We start from the raw sequence: 18653 nt of genomic DNA, 5'->3' as shown, positions 1-18653 counted from the left end.
ACTTCTAAAGGACACCGTATGTAAAAACTTTCCTCGACAGAAAGTAAAGACGTTCCCACTTTAAGCCATCCTTCTTTTGAGGCTTCTCTCCTCTCAGAATTGAGGGTAAAGGGTCAAATCAAAAGAAGAGGACATCTGCGAAAATGACGGCCTGACGACAAATTAGGGTGGAAACTCATTTGACATCATTCACTCGCCGCGTAAATCTGTTTTACACCTTCTGAGAGTAGCTTAGGCGATGTCGCATTAGCATGAAATGCCAGTTTGAACTATTTATTATATCATGGGAATTTTGTCAATTGAATCTAAAGAAGTAAAAGGGATTAAAGAGAGCCTGTAATTGCAGTGTTTGTCACTACTTACCCAGTCACAGCACACTGCTTGACATATATGTCAGAGCTGGCTGATGATTTTCGGTTGCTTTTTCTTATTGCTACTTTACAGTAAAGTGCCGCAATTCGTGTAATAGCTGGCATTTTACAGATGTCAAGCAAATAATAGGCTGATTAAAACATACATGAATTGATGTGAGCCCTCATATCGCATCTCGCAGTTCACAACGTGTGAATGAAAACTGATGTTCTTCAGACTCTCTGTGCTCTGGAGTTTTGTTCCTGCCTGGCTGATGGCTTGTCACTCTGGCTCGCGGCTATCCATACGAATGGCTGACTACAATAGAGTCAGCAGACAGGAAAGACTGGCCTACCCAGTGGCCTCTTTTCTCCTCCATATAGACAATAATAAAACAACCCCGCGGTACAATCAGCTGCACATTGATCTCAGTGCCGTGTACCCTGCAGCATTTATTAGCCACACATCGTGGAAGTCCCTCACTAGTCAGCACCAAGACCACAGCAGCGAATTTGTGCCTATTGGAAGAAATTATCCGGTTATTGTGCGAATGTGACCAAGGGACCAAAAGCCTTAATGACAAGAGGGTGATGGAGTGTCAAGTGTTTAAAAGCATGAATAAATCTAAAACCTCTCCAGGGATTCTTTGTTTACCCACTTTTCCCTTGCTGTTGTTGCACATACTATTTCACAAGAGAATAAAAAAAAAAAATCTAAAAGTATTTCTCTGGAGTGAGTAGTTGCCTAATGTAATTGCCTCTTTCAGCCGTTTTCAGATGGTGAGCGTGTTTGTGTGTGTGAGAGAGAGAGAAATAAAGAGGGAAGGAAACGGAGGAAGAAAGAGAAAGCGATGGCCTGGGTGTCTTTTAATGTGTGTGCATGGTTTATGATTACATGTCCTTTGTGGAACACATCAACCATTCATGCAAGAGAAACCACAGCGAGATGAGAAATGCCTTCCGTGCACTCGCAGGCAGCAGAAAGTGACATTGAACGTTCGTACACGAGCTGAAAATCTCATGCTCAGCCGATATGCATCTTATGAAAGGAACAGCGCTCGTGGTTTTCGTCTCAGCGCACCCCCACCTTCGCCCTCGCCCTCCCTCCCGCCTCCCCTTTCTCCAATTCTGCGACCACGGTGTCATGGCTGTGTGTGGACTGAGAATAATGGCGGGATGGGGCCTGATAAATGAGAGCTGATAAATCAGTATCACGAACAGCGGCAGAACAATATCTGCTGAAACAGAGGGTAAGCCAGTCGAGAGATATCTGTCTGAAGTCAGTGAGAACACAGGGAGGTGTAGATCAAGGCTGGGTGTTGGTGCAACTGCAAAAAAAAACGGAGGCTGAAGAACAAGTCCCCCCTCAGTCTCTGTGGGGGAGACAATCCAGACAAACTGATCTAATATTACACTTAGAGGACAACCGTGTAGAAATTAAATTGATTGATTCAGCACGAGTGACTAGGTCTGCACACAAATACATTGAAGAGTGCATGTGCCCTGGTGTGCGCTCTGTCATCCAGCCTACTTACTTATTCATTCGAAGGTAGCATGCAGGGGCTGGGAAACCATAAGAAATATGCTCTTGCTGCTTCGGGCCAGAAATTTCTATCGATAGCCCGGGTAGCATCCATCTTCCCAAAGTCCACCAAAGGTCAGGAGCAGCATAACTTAGAAGCTGGTTTGCATTGGATTCTAGTCTGTATTCTGCATGTTTACTGACAGTCCCCCCACGGAGGCTGGGTGGCTCTGTGACACTTGCTCAGCCATCCACACACAACACACTGAGGAGCTGAGGATGGCTGTCTTGTAAATCTGCGGCGGTGGTGAGGGGGTGTTGGTGAAAGCATTGTTTCACAGTCAATAAAAGTGGCCCTGGGGTGCTTGTAAGAACAGCAATCTGCAGCCATTTTCCAAAGAGAACATCTTGGGAGTACTCTGGGGGTTGTAAGTTGAGTTCCTCACCGTATTCGGAGTTAATACTTCCGATAGAACCTAAAATAATAATCTGCCCGGCACATATTGCAGAATCTAATGGAGAAGATATGGTAGTCACTGGAATGCAATGTGTGCACGAGAAGCCAGATTTCACTCCAGGAGACACAACAAAGCCCACGATGCTAGCAACAACTGATAGCACATTCATTATTTATCTATTGTTTGGTATTCTGAGGTGTTTGCTTTTTAATGTGCATTTTGTATGTCAAAGGCGTTCCACATGAACTGGCAGAGGGAATCAAGTGTCATTTGCATCCAACTTAATTAGCTGTGCAAATAGTTTCCTGCATATTTAAATTCCTTGCATTACTGTTTTTAGTCCATTTCTTATCTAGCTAAAATGTGTAAATGAGATACTGTTTTTGAGCAATTATTTCACCCCAACCTTGTTGACCATATGGCAAATAAATGATGAAAATATGTTCTCACACAAATAGTTATTTATTCTAATTACTGCTCAGTCAGTCTATGTCAGTGATTATAACCCTCAAAATACTCTACATTATCCTTTGATTTCCCACATATTGTAGCCCAGCAGCAGCCCAACAGGCCCCTTTCACTGCATTATTCCTCAGTCTCCAACAGCACATATCTATAACTGGTACAGAGCTGTATGTTTTGGGTGTGGATGGTGAAGGAGCTGTGTAGCAGCAGCCTTTTATGTCCTGGGCTCTCTTAGATTGCCAGCATACCTTCGGGATAATCCATGTTGTGAAATTGAAGTGCAGTGCTGGAATATTCAATTCTTTTTTTCCCCTGCTGAGGGTTTAAAAAATGAAGCAGGACTTGACTGCTTGGTGGATATTGAACCTGTTGGAGCAATCTGACCATCAACGATGACAATACAGCGGAGTGGAGGAGCCGGCAGAGAAGTTAAAGGCGGGAACAGGCAGCATTTAAACTCCACTGACTTGTGGCGCAATCATAATGCTGTTCATCTTTTGTGTGAATTTAAAGTGTTTGACATTTTACGAAAATATGATTATTTGCTTTCTGGCGGAGAGTAAGATGATCTGTCCCGTAGCCAGCAGTGGATTAGCTTAGTAAAGGAAAACAAACAAAAAAAAAGTAAATGGTGTGAACAACTTTAACCCTAACCTGCCACTGTCCAAAGGCTCCAACACCTCTAAAGCTCTGTAGTTAACATGCTGTATTTTGTTTGTTAAATCCATATGAAAGCCTAAGACATAGTTTGGTACATAATCCAGTGTAAAGCAAAGAACTACCATTTTACATGCTGTATTTTGAGATTATGCATACTAAATGTTTATTTAGAGAGCACAATAGAGGGTATTGGTTGCCAGATTTTCTTTTGCGCAAAGTTAACCAGCTTCTGACTCTAACCTTATCGTAATGGACAGATAAAGTGCCTTTAATAAGTTTTTGCACCCTCTTGTTTTTCAACATTTAATCCAAAGTTATTTAAATCAATCCACTGGATTTTAAGAAAGTTCCTTGAAGACGTTTCACCTCTCATCCAAGAGGCTTCTTCAGTTCTGGTGGTGGTTGGTGTTGCCTCAGGCTTTTTAAACCTCTGTGAGGTGTGTTCAGGCCTATTATTCCAACAACCAATACCAAAACTCGTCTGACTACTCAACGATGGTCGTTGTGAGTATCGGTGAGAGTCGTTGAAATGCACAGATGTCACTGAGCCCTCGTGTGCTAATGGTGGTCATTAGCATCAGTCTGCTGAGTAGTTCTTTTGGGAAGTTTTGAAAGGACCTGATTGTACATCGGCGAAAGATGATGTCGCAGACCACCCCCCCGTTCAGAGATGGCTTCTCTACTGTGACGCCATTCATGTCAAAGTAGAGAAGCCATCTCTGAACGGGGGGGGTGGGGGGTGGTGGTGGGGGGGGTGGTCTGCGACATCATCTTTTGCCGATTTACAATCAGGTCCTTTCAAAACTTCCCAAAAGAACTACTCAGCAGACTCCCACCGATACTCACAACAACCATCTTTGAGTAGTCAGATGAGTCTTGGTATTGGTTGTTGGAACAATAGCACCGAACACACCTCACAGAGCTTTAAAAAGCTGAGGCAACACCAACCACCACCAGAACTGAAGAAGCCTCTTGGATGAGAGGTGAAACATCTTCAAGGAACTTTCTTAAAGTCCAGTGGATTGACTTTGGATCACCATGACCTGGATGAATGAGAACCTACACAGACATCAACATTTAATGATTTTTGTTTGTATGACAGGAATTTACAAAAATCCAAGCAACCCCAAAACAAAACTTGTTCACGTCAACTTGAAAACACATTTACAAGGTCCAGTCAGTTATTTAAAAATATGAAACCTGGCATAAGAACCTTCCAGTCACAATTTAGTAGATGCACCTCTGGTTGCAAAGACAGCATGGAGTCCATGTGCAATTATACTCCATGCTTCTTTGCAAAACTACTCAAGTTCTCTCAGGTTACATGGGGATCTGGAGTGAACAGCCTTTTCCAAGTGCAGTCACAAATTCTCAGTTGGATTGAGGTCTTGTTTCAGACTCGGCCACCACAAACATTCACCTTGTCTTTAAACTGTTTATATGTAGTTTTGGCTTACGCTCCTGGCCCGTTGTCTTGCTGGAGAACAAATCTTCTCTCATGTTACAGTTCTCTCATAGACTGCATCAGGTTGTCCTCTAGGATTTCCCAATACTCTGCTTCATTCATTTGCCCTTCCATCTTTTCAAGCCGTCCAGGGCCTGCTTCCAGGGGTATTCCACATCATGATGCTGCCACCACCACCCCTCATGGTGAGGATAATGTGTTTGAGATGATGTGCAGTGTTTGGTTTCATACAAACACAGCCTCTAGTCTGACGACCAAAAAGCTCAATTTTGGTCTCATCAGACCAAAGAACCTTTTAGAGTTTGACTTAAAAATGACCAACATAGCTTCTGGAAAGCTTTTAGTTGAGATTAAATCTGAGTGTTTTCAACAGTTTGTTATGCCTTCATTGTGTAGTTACAGAGAGCAGCACTCATTCACCAGTGACTGGCCCTCCAGAAACAGGTGTCTTTATACTACAGTCACTTGAGAAACATTCACTGCACTCAGATGATTTCCATTTCATATTATACGACTTTTTGCGCCAATTGGCTGCACCTGTGTTGAATTAGGCGAGTCACTTTGAGGGAGTGAATTTCTGATGCAGTCCCATATTTTATCTTTCATACTTTTAATTAACCTACGTTACTTTGTACAAATCTGTTTTCACTTGACAAGGAATAGTTTAATCGTCTGGTTTTTGTTTTTGTAAGTTCTTGTCAAAAAAATCCTACTTGATTTGACCATGATTTGATGTTTTAAAAAATAAAACAAACAAACAAAAAAAACAATAGGAGGAAATTCCAAGGGGTTGAATATTTTTAATGTGTACTGTATTCCCAGAAAACAAATAAGCATCTTTTCAAAACTCTTAAACTATTCCTTTAATGGTGGAAAATAATGTGAAAGTATGTCCGGCTTGGGTACATCTGAGCCATAAAAAGGATTGGATAAAGCCCCTTGTTTAGGATGTTGAGTCACTAAACCACATCTGCGACTGTTCAAGATCAAAGCAAAGAAAGTAGTTAGTCAAAGGTTTAAGTGGTGCAACCCCTTCTACCGGGAAGGCAGAAACAAAGGAAATACATTAAAACCAGCCGTTTGAAAACCTCAAATGAAAGGAAGTGATTTGGAAAGCAAATCTGATTCAGTTGCACTTGGAACAACACCTCGAGGTCAGACAGTGTGTTGTTGAACATTTCACGTGACGGGACACCATAAAATTTTGTGCTGCTTTTTGGCAAATGGAGTGCACAGCTATGCATACTCCAAGATAAGTGATACGCACAAGACAAGGTCATTTGAAAACACATCTGCGAGAATAACTCCTCGGCTCATTCGGGGGGATGTATGAAACACTGCTGGTGTTCTTCAGAGGTACAGGATGTGGAACTGATTAACACAGACCAGCTACACTGATTACACCGGCTGAAAAACAAAAGGCGAGTACGGTTCACTGGTTATTCTCCGATAGACATTCATAGTGTTTTGTGAGAGCACTGCAAAACTTGCTCCTGCCTAATTTGGTTGAATTAATAAGCCATGTCCACATCTATTCCACTCGGAGCAAATGGTGGCTCTGTGAATTACAGGCCCTGATCTAACAGAGGAGGGAGGGGAAGGGAAAGGCGGGCTGAAGGCTAAACGGCTGACGCTCCGTGACTTTCATCAACCAAAGACACCACACGTGACAGCTGAACAGATCGTTACTGCTGCTACCACCACCACATACTGCACACACACACACGGTCTTGTTTTCATCCTTCCAAGTGTCCCAGGAGACCAGATACAAGCAGAATCCCTGGAGGCAGTTTTTGGAGGCGCTCTTCTTTTTGAGTCCAATCTGACCTACAGCACTCAACGTTAGTCCCTGAGAGCAGACAGGTGCCGGATGGATTTGGGTTTTTCATGAGCTTTTTGACCTCGGCTTGGCCATAGGACACACAGAGTAGACTGTGCTACAGAGTGAGCTATTGTTTAGCTCACAGCCTCACAACTTATCATCCACGGACCTACACAAGCCATAAGCACTTTTATGCAAACAACAAATAAATACGGCTATACATGATTTATTCTGCCTTCTGGCAAAATCTTGTACGATTAACTATTGTTTTTTGTTTAAAGCTATTGTCCTCTGAGATAGATTACACAATTCACAATCTAATTAAGCCTCGGCAACACTGTTGAGTTTGAATAAAACAAATAAATAAAAGAGGCAGTTTTTTCGCTCCAAAATTAGCATTTTATTTGGATGGTTGGGGTCAGAGATGTATAATTTGGGTTCCAGTACACATGGTTATCCACAAGGCTTGAATCCAAAAACCTTTTCCAGTCTTAAAGCTGATTCAGTAATTAGTGCCGAGCGCGTCATCCCCTCCCCGCCCCCACCCCCTTTTTGGTACAAATTCAACAGTTGTGCTGACAAGATCACTACTTTTCGATTTTTTTTTTTTTTAAATCAACGTGGGTTTTTTTTCATGTTTCATACAAAAAACTCTTAACTTCTACACATTTAATGTCACCCAGATTTTTATTTTTTTTTTCAACTTCGTAAATAAATTTGGGAAACAACATTTTTTTTTTTTTTTTTCCATTTTTGTTGTCATGAAAAGATAAAAACATGCAAAAACTTGAATTTGTAGTCCAAATTATACATTTACAAGTTTGGAACTTTTTGCACTTCTTCATATACTACATCAAAAGAAAAGATAAAGAAAAAAAACATTATGTACACACATCTTTTTACAGTGAAGCAAAACTTGAAAATATCAGATGATGACTAAGGCAAATGAAGTGTACATAGATTAGACCAAAACAGTTTGTTGTTTTTGTAAAATACTACATCACTTCAAAAAAAAGAAAAAAAATCTGCTACAAAGTATGATTCGTACCTCCCTTTATTTGCAACCAGCTGCATAACTTTAATTTTTTAGTGAGAAAGTCTAAAGTTCTAGCGTACTGTACAGTGCTGCTCTTAATTGTTTTTCCTTCCATCCAAGCTAACAGATGATCCTTCATTTCTTCATCTTTGTGATTTATTTAAATAATCTTCAACAAACAGGAGCGTTGTGTAACCAAAGTAAAATAAAAAGCATGTAGAAGCATACCAGAGTGGAACATACTTTGTTTGAAATCACTCCAAAAGTCAGTACCATTAAAGCCTTGAACATAAAACTAATCATTTAGATCCAAAAAAATGTACAAAAAGGCACATTATATCCCAGTGCTTCTGTACTGTGAAATTCAAGTGTAACTGAGCGCATTCAATACCAACAATCTGAGTGGTGACAGTCCACCAGTGTTCCCTCCCACATCCTCCATAACTGGACCACAGCCTATGCCTAAGCTTTCAACAAGCATATGTATGCGTAGACTACAACAATAAGCCTAGGTTGGTTGTTTTTTTTGAAAAAAATTCTGAATCAATGTTTATTTTTTGTTGTTTTTTTTTCTGTCACAGTTCTATCACTCTCTCAGGGAATATCAGAAGCTGTCCGTGTCCATCAACAGGAAATCTTTCCTTTTCTTCAACATTTTTTTTCCTCATCTTTCCATCCTCCAAGGTGTGGCTGTGTGTCCTAGTCGTCGCTCCCACCGTACATGTCTGCCAGTTTTCTAAAGCGCGGGCCCCAGTCGTTGAGGTAATCGTAGTCCTGGTCGCCCCCGCTGCTGGAGGAGTTGAGGGAGCTTAGGGAGCCAGCTGTGGAGCCGCTGCCCTCGTAGTCGAACACTAGCAGGGAGTCATAGGGAGGAGCAGTGGGGTCATTGTCTGCTGCCTTGAGTCCCTGTACAGAAGGAAATAAAACCACAGTGAGATGAGAAGATTAAGGGACATCTGCACACCAACACCGCCTGCAAGGAGTGAGCCACACAAACGGAGTTCCCTCCCACCTGCTGCTCCACAAAAACAGGCTAATCTATCCTAAAACCAGTCAGTGGATCTCCCTCCCCATGTTCAGGAAATCAGGTTTTTGTCCAGATTAATCAGGCTCTAAGGTTCCTGTGAGTTCCCTCTGTGTCTTAGTTGGGATTCTCCTGATGTTTCTCGGATGCTGGATTATCCAGTGCTTGATCAACAGCCAAGACTGAGCATGACCACTAGCCTCAGATGACGAGAAGCATTTCCCCTTCCCCCACTGACCCCTGTGTAAGCACCACCCACCCTCAGCCTCCTCTGCTGTACCTTGCACAGGCAGTACAACTGTGGAGCTGATACTTTGTCATCGATCATCCAGATGGCAATAGCTTTAATATTTCATATGACTCCTGCCTAAACAGTAGAAATAAGCACAGAGCTCAACAGAGAGTGTGTGTGTGTGTGTGTGTGTGTGTGTGTGTGTGTGTGTGTGTGTGTGTGTGTGTGTGTGTGTGTGTGTGTGTGTGTGTGTGTGTGTGTGTGTGTGTGTCACATATGTGTGTCTCTGTGTGTTATCTTGAGGCTCATGTTAGTAGTGGGGGTGGTTCTATTTTGAAGATTGTGCTTGACATTCCCAGAAATCCTCATAGCGTCATGAGAGGTCCTTACGGATTGTTATTGATTTCCAGCCTCATTCCCTAACGGGACTCAGGAGGCTTGATGGATTGCTAACCTAGGAGTTGAGATGTGCTCTGGCCATGAACCACTTTGGATCCAGGCCTGGTTTCGCCCTCTTATCACCACAACTGAGGACAACCAACAAATAATAAATGAATTAAAAGAAGTGGAGCAACATAAAACAGAGAAACGAGACCTCAGCTCATTGGGAACTTGTCAAAGATTTATAGTTTCCTCTATGCTACCATTATAGGGCTAAAATGCTTTCAAATAAAAAGATGGATTGAATTAAAGTGCCTAGGCACTTAGCGATTATTTTCCACTTGTTAGCTTTCGCTAAGTATTTGCTCTGGGCTGTAGTGCTGATAATTTTGTGGGAAATATGACAGATGGATCGTTCATTACAATTACAACCATAATCGCTCTGCTGGTTATAGCCTCCTCCATCTACAACCAAAATCCCACTGGCAGTTTCATAAGGTTAGTCAATCACAGAACTCAGCCTTGTAATTTCATTATGATGGAGTCTTCCTCTGGGTTGGAGACAATCACCACTTTTAGTGAAATGGTGAACCGTCATCATTTTGTGAAGTCACTCTGTTCCACAGATAACAAAGCCATGTAATCAAACCCACTGCTATCTCTGTTCAAAGACAAAATGCTGGGGCTGAAATGAGGCACTATGCAAAAGAGTGAATGAAATCACTTCAGCTTTGTCTCCCTCTGTGGCACTGGTCCCACGTGTGACCAACAGAGGTCATGTCAAGTTGGTGCTGAAGCATTTAATGTTGCCCCCCCACTGTGAGAACAGACCAGGAGTTGACTAACAGACCTTTGTTTGTCCAACTGTGAGGTTAAAGTCCTTATGCTAAACCTACGCCTAATTTTTTTGCCTCTCTAATTTAATTAAGAGCCACAAGCTCCCGGGGCATGTGTACAATTCAGGATGGAGATCAGACACACTCCCCTCCCCCACCCCACTCTGTCTCCCTGCTCCACTGGCAGATAGCCCTATCAGTTAGGTCAGATTCCAGCTCCATGTGCACGCTGAAGCTACCATGACTGAGCTATAGCAGCGGTCAAATTTGAAACTAAAAACAGATCAACACTGCCTGGTTGCACTGAGTGTTTTCTGGGTCAGGATGCTCAGAAACATCTCAAAGGTCTTGTGAGCATATTAAAATAACAAGTAAAAACATGCCTGATGAAGGATGGTGCGCATTGTCACGCTGCTCTTTACTGCACAGCGCGAAAAAACATTACATTTCACTCCATATCAGCTGCTACGACAAGTGCATTAGATGTATTCATGACTTACGGTGAGAGAGAAAATGCGTTGTGCCTGGGTAAAGGATCTGAGAGATAGATGTTCGGGGAGCAGAGCTGAAAGAGTAAGTTCTAATCTAAAAACATGGGCGCCATCCAAAAACTAGAGGAGAACTCCATTTGTAATGCTGTGAAACTCTTGTCTGTTGGAGCTTGTGAAAAATATATGACTGCTCTTTTCATTTTACATTCTCCCGTCATGCTGGAGTCAATGATGGCCCCAGGCAAACGGGGGCACTCTGAACAGTGCACTCCGATAGAAAGCCAATGTATTGCTGCTCTCATCTCCTATTTCTATGCTGACACATCTATAACTCTACTTTGGCGGAAAGTGAGGCGAAAAACAATTACATCCAAATAAGTTAGCATCATGTACTTTTGGGTTTTATATGTGTCTGAGCGAATAAATGTGAGATGAGAAAGTTTCTACTTTCTGCCGGGAAAAGATGAAAACAATTCTAATAAGAATTGATTCAATTTAAAGTATTTTTCTCCGATGATAAGGCACCGCAAAACTCATTGGTGCTCAGTCATATGAATCACATTGTTTGTTTAGAAATAAGTTTATTATGAGAAAAACATTCAACTTGGAAATGAAATTCGAGTTCTGCGACAGCACCGAGATCGCACAATTTGATTTCACCACACAACAAAACAAGTTTCAGGTTTTTTTCAATAACTGTTGCTGGCTGGTGTTTTTACCTCATTGATGAAGTCTCCGATGTCTCCAGGGTGGGGTGCTGCTGACCTCATGGGGTACTGTGGCTCGGGGTGGAGGGGTCTCTCGTCTAGACGACGGATTCCCACTGGCTTGATGGCATCGGGCTCTATCGTGTCTGGCTGCTGGAGCTGACTCAGGTCGTAATCCTGGAAAACACGTAGACAGATGGGACTTAGCCAAGCAGCGTGACAAGACCCCGAACCGAGTGTGATTATTTAAATAGGTAAACACATCCAGTGCTGTAAAGAAGAAGGAGAAGTTCAACTGAGTGGAGGAGAGATTTGAAAGTTAGAATGCAGCGAGGAGAGTTGAGGGAACACGAGGGAAACTTTAATCTTCTTGTCTGTGAAGCACAAGCCCAGGGACAATTTGACACATAAAAAGAGGCAGCACTGAGGGGGTCCAAGCTGAGGACCACATCATACGCTGCAGAGTGTTTGTACTTGTGCGGTGTGCTGCAGGAAGGATGTGCAGACGACTGTTTGCTCTAATCAATGCCCAGACACGGGATGGTGGATATGCATAAGCCATTGCTAATCCTATTAACATTACCAAGGCAACCTGAATGGCTCACAGTTTGTGCAAAGTCATGGGCAGGAAGGAGGAGGTGAAAGAGTGAAGAGAGAAAAGGAGTTAGGGGAGAGAAAGAGGCTGTGGTGAAGAGCTGAGCAGCTGAGCTGAATGACTGGATGGTATCAGGGTGACAGCAGATATGATAGAGAAAACGCCATTTGAGAATCAGAATGTGTGCCTAATAAGCGTGCATGATGGATTGTCCCTCTTTAAGAGATTTTCGGTAATCCATCCATCTCTAATATCCCCCTTCAAAATTGTCTTTGCTCAGTTGCACATGTACCTACACACACACACAGACAGGCACTCCCAGGGAAGGAAAGCTGCAGACGCTCCGATGTAAAAATAAACATGAGAATACACATAAACCCTGGGATGATGCACAAACAAACCAGATATATAAACACCACAAAGCTAACAGGCACTTGGCAAACACTCAACCCCATACTACTAGGTCTAATTTCAAATATATTGATTATTTATTAGTCATTTAATTTCATTGGGGAATAGGAAAAGACTTGAGGTAAGTCTGAAAGAAACAATGGTCATCACACATCATGCAGTAAAGGCATCCATCATCTTTGGTTCATTTCAGTCTGACTCCCGTTTCACCTTGTCTAAGGTCGCACACCGGAGGGGTCAGGGGCTGGTGACAGGAATTGCAACAGAGCCATATAATGGCTGAACTAAGCAGGAAGGTCTAATGACATACCAGCCCCCTTCAGGGAATTGACTCCTCACGCGTACACTGGCCTGGTGAAATGGCTGCCCCTGGCACTCATGACCCACATTCAACCACGCAAGACTGAACATTACTAAGCCTTATACACTTTATCTGCTGTGAGACATAGCTGAGCAATTTAAAACGGAACAGAGTTTATCATTACGCCAATGGAGAAGTCCAACCCAACCTCTAAAATGCAGGGTGCAGCTTAGTGAGCATATTGGTATATTTTAATAGGTCTAGTCAGCGCTCAAAATTGCAATAATGACATTATAGACATCAGTTCCTGTGCTGAGCTGTGGGAAAGTGTTTCTTCCTCTATGCCTTTAAATAAAGAAATTTGCATCATCTGGCTAAACTGTTGCCTTGTGTACAATATGCCAGAAAGAAACAGCTCAATATTTTGGGAAATAGAGTATTCACTTTCTTGCTGTGAATTAGGTATGAAGATTGATGTTATATCTGTTCATATAAAAAAGGGCTGGAGCTGGTTATGCTAGCACATAGCCTAGACATGGAGCTGCTGATGTTTACCTTTTTTTAGAAGTTAAATTTCAATTATTACTACATAGACACAAGCACAGCATTCTCATCTAGCACTGGGGGGGCAAATAATAAGCCTATTTCCTAGATTTTGTAAGTACTCCAAAATGTTTAATGTAGTTTTAGCAATTACTTCCTTTTGTAAAATATTACAAAAAAACCCCCAAAACAAATAATGGCAGAAATCTCAAAAAGCAAGCATCATGTTGTAATAATAAAGAGTCTGAGTTATGCTTTAAGAGACGTTATAGTCCTCCGGACATGGTGAACTTCTTTTTATCTGTGGTGACAAAAACATGCAGCACTGACCCTATCTACATAACCAGGCCAGATTTGTTTTATTTTATTCGCCGTATGAAATTGATGAATAAATCCAAACGTTGTTCCAAAGCCACGCTGTCGATGGTTAATGCGAATCAATTTAATTTGAGGTCATCTGAGGAAGCAGATGACTCACCTCAGTCTTACGTTTTATTTTCATTTGAGAACCTGTGCACGGCAACTTTTGAATTTGCCATTATTTCTGCATTATTTTTTCCATGTCCAGGTAGCGCGGCCTGATCAGCTGTCTGCTTTTGATAAAATGAGTACTTCAAAAACCAATACAAACCCAAGCAATGGCAGCAACAGCTAAAATCATATACTCCGAGAGCACCCAATAGTCTGACACTTCAATTTCCTCCCCAGCAGGAGATAGGGAGAACAGAGGTGGGCATTATAAAGACCACATCACTGGGAAACTCAGGTCCATTTTTTACCCAACACTGACTCCAACGATTCCGCAGACAAGACCATTTTCTCCTGGCGGTCTGCCCTTCTCTGCGCCACTCAAAAAGGAAGCTTGTTTTCCCTCGATAAATCGCTGCACCCGCTCGTTTCCCTTTGAGGGGTGTTATATCATGCAACAGTTTCCTTCTCAACATGTTCAACTCCACAGGTTTGTACATTTTGTGTGCAAAACTGAGGATGTGAATACACAAGTAAGTGCGCTCCCTCCTGCCTAATCATTGGCAGATGTGTAATGGCTTTCCAGTCATATTGTTACCTTAGACAGGGTTTCATTATTGTGCCACAGCAGATGTCTGTCTCTAAATGACATCAGCTTACCAATTACCAGTCTCCGAGGCTAATTTGGCACTGCGCTGGGTCAGACTGGGGTCCCCCGCACATTTCTGCTGTACCTAAGTCACCGAAGCACTTCAGCCAGCAGCAAGAAAATAGCCCATTTGGTATATTACTGCCTTTTTATGAAATGATTCCGTTCTGCTAACAAGGGGTTATTAGGACAATTGAATTTGTGTCTGTGTGCGCCTGATCAGTGCAGGAGGATACAGAGATGTGACTTTATTGGAGCCTGTGGCACTGCATTTCTGTTGTGCATGTGTGTGCTCGGGTTGTGGAGCGGCAAACAGTTCCAGCTGAGGAAACGTTTCCAATATTTCCAGAACCGATTGGAAGAAAATGTGTTTGCCTTATTGATTCCTGCTTTCGATTCCCAGCTCCCTTCTAGAAAAAAGTGCTATTTCAAATTTACAATGAAAACTGTCATACTCCTCATTGTGAATGACTGAGAAATGCACGTTGGAGCAGCATAACTAGAGGACTTACACTATAAAGAAGCACTGGGACTGTATGTATTCCTGCAGACAGAATCTAGGTGGTCTTCTTTGTCGTCATGCTGCTTCAGCTATATAGAGACTGTTTCTGTGCTGCATAGATGTGACCTGAATATTCTTCCCCAACAAAGACCACACACCCGCCTTCTGTCACCCTTTCAAAGGCCACATACAGCTTTCTGTGTTTGGCTGGGTGTTCTTTCACAGTTTTTATACTGGTACAAACATGACACCTACATTTCTCTGATAGAAACATAAAAATGTTACTAATTTACTAGTCAAAAGTGTGGTATCTTTATCTAAACAAAATAGAGTGCAAAATATTTCAAGATATATCAGAAACAATCTAATGAAACAGCAAATTAAAAAAAACAGACTCAGTTTCTGTACTTTCTACTAGAGTTAAGATCTGATAACCAGCACTGATTATGTGTGGAAGCTATTTGGTTATTAAAATTAAAACATTTTTTAAGTTAAATCTTTCCTCCATTCAGTTGAGCTTCTTCTTCCTTGTAAGTTGCAACTTGTCAGTATTGCTAAGATGTGTGGGTGTTATCTGTGACTGCACTATTCAGGTAAAATGCAGAAAAAATACTTTCAAATCTTAAGCATTTTTTCATTACTGAAAATATTCACATCTAATTAACATATATATATATATATATAAACATATATAATTCAACATAAACAATTCGGACTGTGTGGGTTTTATCACATTTGTTTTACAGAGGGCCTGGCTAACAAAAGCAAGCACCCCCATAAACATAATAAGAATCCGATCGCTGACTGGTGCTCAGAGTTTGCCACCTGCTCAAAGCCAATGAGAAGAGCATAGATGAAGCAGTGTAAACAAAAATAAAAGGTGTTTTTCTTATGTGGTTAATGATCAGGCTAATGTAGGACAGCAACTATAATAAGATTGGATGTAGAACACCAGATTTCGTAAAAAGTGTGTTTACCATGTGATTCTTACCTGATCCTCTTCTCCTCCCCCTTCTTCATCATACTTGAGGATGTTGTCTCTCACATCATCCTCAGGATCGATAAGGAGCTGCTTGGCCTGACGCTCTTTATCTCGGCGCTTCATCCACACCACAAACATCAGCACGAGAACTAGCAGGCAGACAGATCGAGAGAGAGATCTCGTATTACAAAAAATAAAAACTTACATATTTTCATTCAAATGTAATCGGATCCGATGCTTTAGAGCTTGGATGCGGGCCTGATCAAGGCTATCTTTTTGGTAATCCTACAGTAATCTAGTGATATCTCGGATCATGTTTAGCTGTCTTTATAATCCCTGTGTGCATTCGTGTGATGTGCTGTTTGAGAGAGGCACTGAGACACTCACTGAGGAGGATGATGATGCAGAGGAGGATGGATATGATGGCGCCTGTGCCCAGACCGGCAGCCATGATGTGCTGCTGGTCCGTGCAGTCTCCATTGATGTCGCACTGGCACACTTTAATCCGCAAGTAGGAGGTGTTGGACATGGGCAGGTTGCCTGAGTCTGTGATTATGATGGGGATCTCATAGATACCACTTTCAAGGAAACCAATCTTCAGGCTCACCTGAGCATAGTCACCTGAGAGATGGAGAGGAGAAAAGACAGAAAGAAAGAGAGAGAGAGAGAGAGAGAGAGAGAGAGAGAGAGCGAGAGAGAGAGAGCGAGAGAGAGAGAGCGAGAGAGAGAGAGCGAGAGAGAGAGACTGATCCACGATGGCTTGGTGTCAGAGGAAATACATTTTGAGTGCTGAGTGTGGAGATTAAGTAACTCAGTGTGTTTAAATATAAAATAACATAATGTTTCTTTAGCAAAGAAGTCTTTCAGAGGGGATTAAATCCAAATGCTGAACAGTCGTTTGTAGAGACTGTGTTCACAGCACGATTACATTCCTATTACCACAAATATGCAGCATAAATTCCTACCTGGAAGTTGCATCAGCATATCTAATCCAAAACATGGTCAGGATTTGGATTTGGAGCTTATAAATCTACTGAATACCTTTTGATAATGCTGCTTAGGCTGAATTCCCAGCTGCGATAATCCAAATGCCATTATCCTATTAAGATATATTCACTGCATTTCAACTCACACTATCTAACAGCTAACACACAACAAATGAGTTTTTGCTCTCATGTTTTTGTTTTAAATTAGCATAAACAATTAATGAGTGTTTGGTCAGGTTAATATATTATTATGCTGTCGGTTCCAGCTCTGACACCTCAGCGGAGAGCTGTTTACACACATTTCATGAGTGCTGCTCAGAAGGATCACGGATCAAAGTGTTCAACTTTAATTACTAGACAGCAAACTGCTGAATGCTATCCATATTGTTTGATATTTTACAGTTTTCTCGTTAATTATTAAATGCCAGCGATTTTAAAAGAGAGAGATGGTTCATCTAGTGTTCCTTCATTCGACAGGAACAAACACAATCATAGGTGAAGGCCAAAAAGCTGAATTGTGTCTGACGTATCTTGGCAACAGCAAAATGATGATTAGATTAGTTTCATTTCATTAGCACGGGGTTTTAATATAGCACAAATGGCCAAATATGAACATAACTAGGTTGATTAATGTGAAATTGTGTAAGTATTTCCCGTATCTTACCACTAATTCTTGTTATGGTCCAGTTTCTCCGGACATCAGAAGGCTTATGGGCTAACTCGAAGGCAAATGGCCCAGCATTTGGGTTCAGGTCTCCATCGAGGGCTGTGATGTTGATGGCATTTGGCTCTGGCTTTTCGCAAATCTCCGCCTCCTGAGGGAACACCTTGGGTGCGTTGTCATTGATATCCAGCAGGAAGATCTGGAGAGTGCCTGTGCCACTTGCTGGGGGCACACCTGTATGGGCCATAAAATGACACACACTCAGCACATACATATTTATGAGAGAAGGAAATTCTTAAAGTCTATATATGGAAAGGAATATATACTATTGAAATGTTATCTCTCATTTTGTAATCATTATACAGTCGACAGAGAAAAGTAAAGTATGAAGTTTATTCTCTGGGTCTCAAGCTATAATAAGACACTCTAAACAGCTATTTACTCTAGTGGGAGAAGACCCATACAAACTGCATACTGATCTGAGAATCTAATCTCAAGTGAGGAGGTAGACAGAAAGAGTTAGATATCAGAACATTTGGTGTGTTTGTGTGTGTGGCTGAAGAACGTCTTCCTGACGAAGGACACGGGATGGGAATACTAAAGCAGACAAACAGAGCCCACTGTCGCTCCTCTCAGGCTCCTCTATGTATTCACTCAGCTAAGAGGCTTTTTTGCCATTCAGGCCACGCTCAAAGGAGCTAGTCATCCAATCCTGACCCATTAATGCTGAGAAACCTCTTTATTGGTGGAGTTTTTAAGCCTATTGGCCTAAGCTATGCTCCGTAGAACAGGGTAAACCTGAACAGAGGTAAATCCCACCAGTGCAGGGAAGAGGTGAATACATCCACATGCTGGATGGTTCTGGGATTGCTAGCACATTAACCTTCAGCTAAGGTGGTCAGTGTTCCAGACATGCCAAGTGCCTGGTACAAGGTCAGCCTTCAGGCATGGCGGACAGCTTTGTGGTTGTACCTGAGATAGATTTCGCGACAGATACGGTGCATTATGTGAACTCATTTCAGGTGAAAAACATACCAGAGGTAGTCAAAGTGATGCGAGGTAGAAGATTGAACTTCGAGAGGTAGGCTACATTAGGGATCCGT

At 42.1% G+C, this 18653-nt stretch overlaps 1 protein-coding gene across 1 annotated transcript in view; it reads right to left on the bottom strand.

The window, feature by feature from the left end:
- Positions 1–7118: 7118 nt before the first annotated feature.
- cdh2 (cadherin 2, type 1, N-cadherin (neuronal)) overlaps positions 7119–18653 on the bottom strand; it is a 60258-nt gene continuing 48723 nt past the window's right edge. The window contains 5 exon segments of the mRNA XM_022202674.2: positions 7119–8684; positions 11462–11626; positions 15910–16049; positions 16288–16521; positions 17551–17784. Coding sequence (XP_022058366.2) covers positions 8478–8684; positions 11462–11626; positions 15910–16049; positions 16288–16521; positions 17551–17784 — 980 coding nt within the window. The 3' untranslated portion in view covers positions 7119–8477.

The sequence above is a fragment of the Acanthochromis polyacanthus genome, chromosome 9, assembly GCF_021347895.1.
Source record: "Acanthochromis polyacanthus isolate Apoly-LR-REF ecotype Palm Island chromosome 9, KAUST_Apoly_ChrSc, whole genome shotgun sequence".
Lineage (NCBI taxonomy): Eukaryota > Metazoa > Chordata > Actinopteri > Pomacentridae > Acanthochromis > Acanthochromis polyacanthus.
The sequence above is the reverse complement of the archived record's forward strand: the minus strand, read 5'-3'. Positions and strand labels throughout refer to the sequence as shown.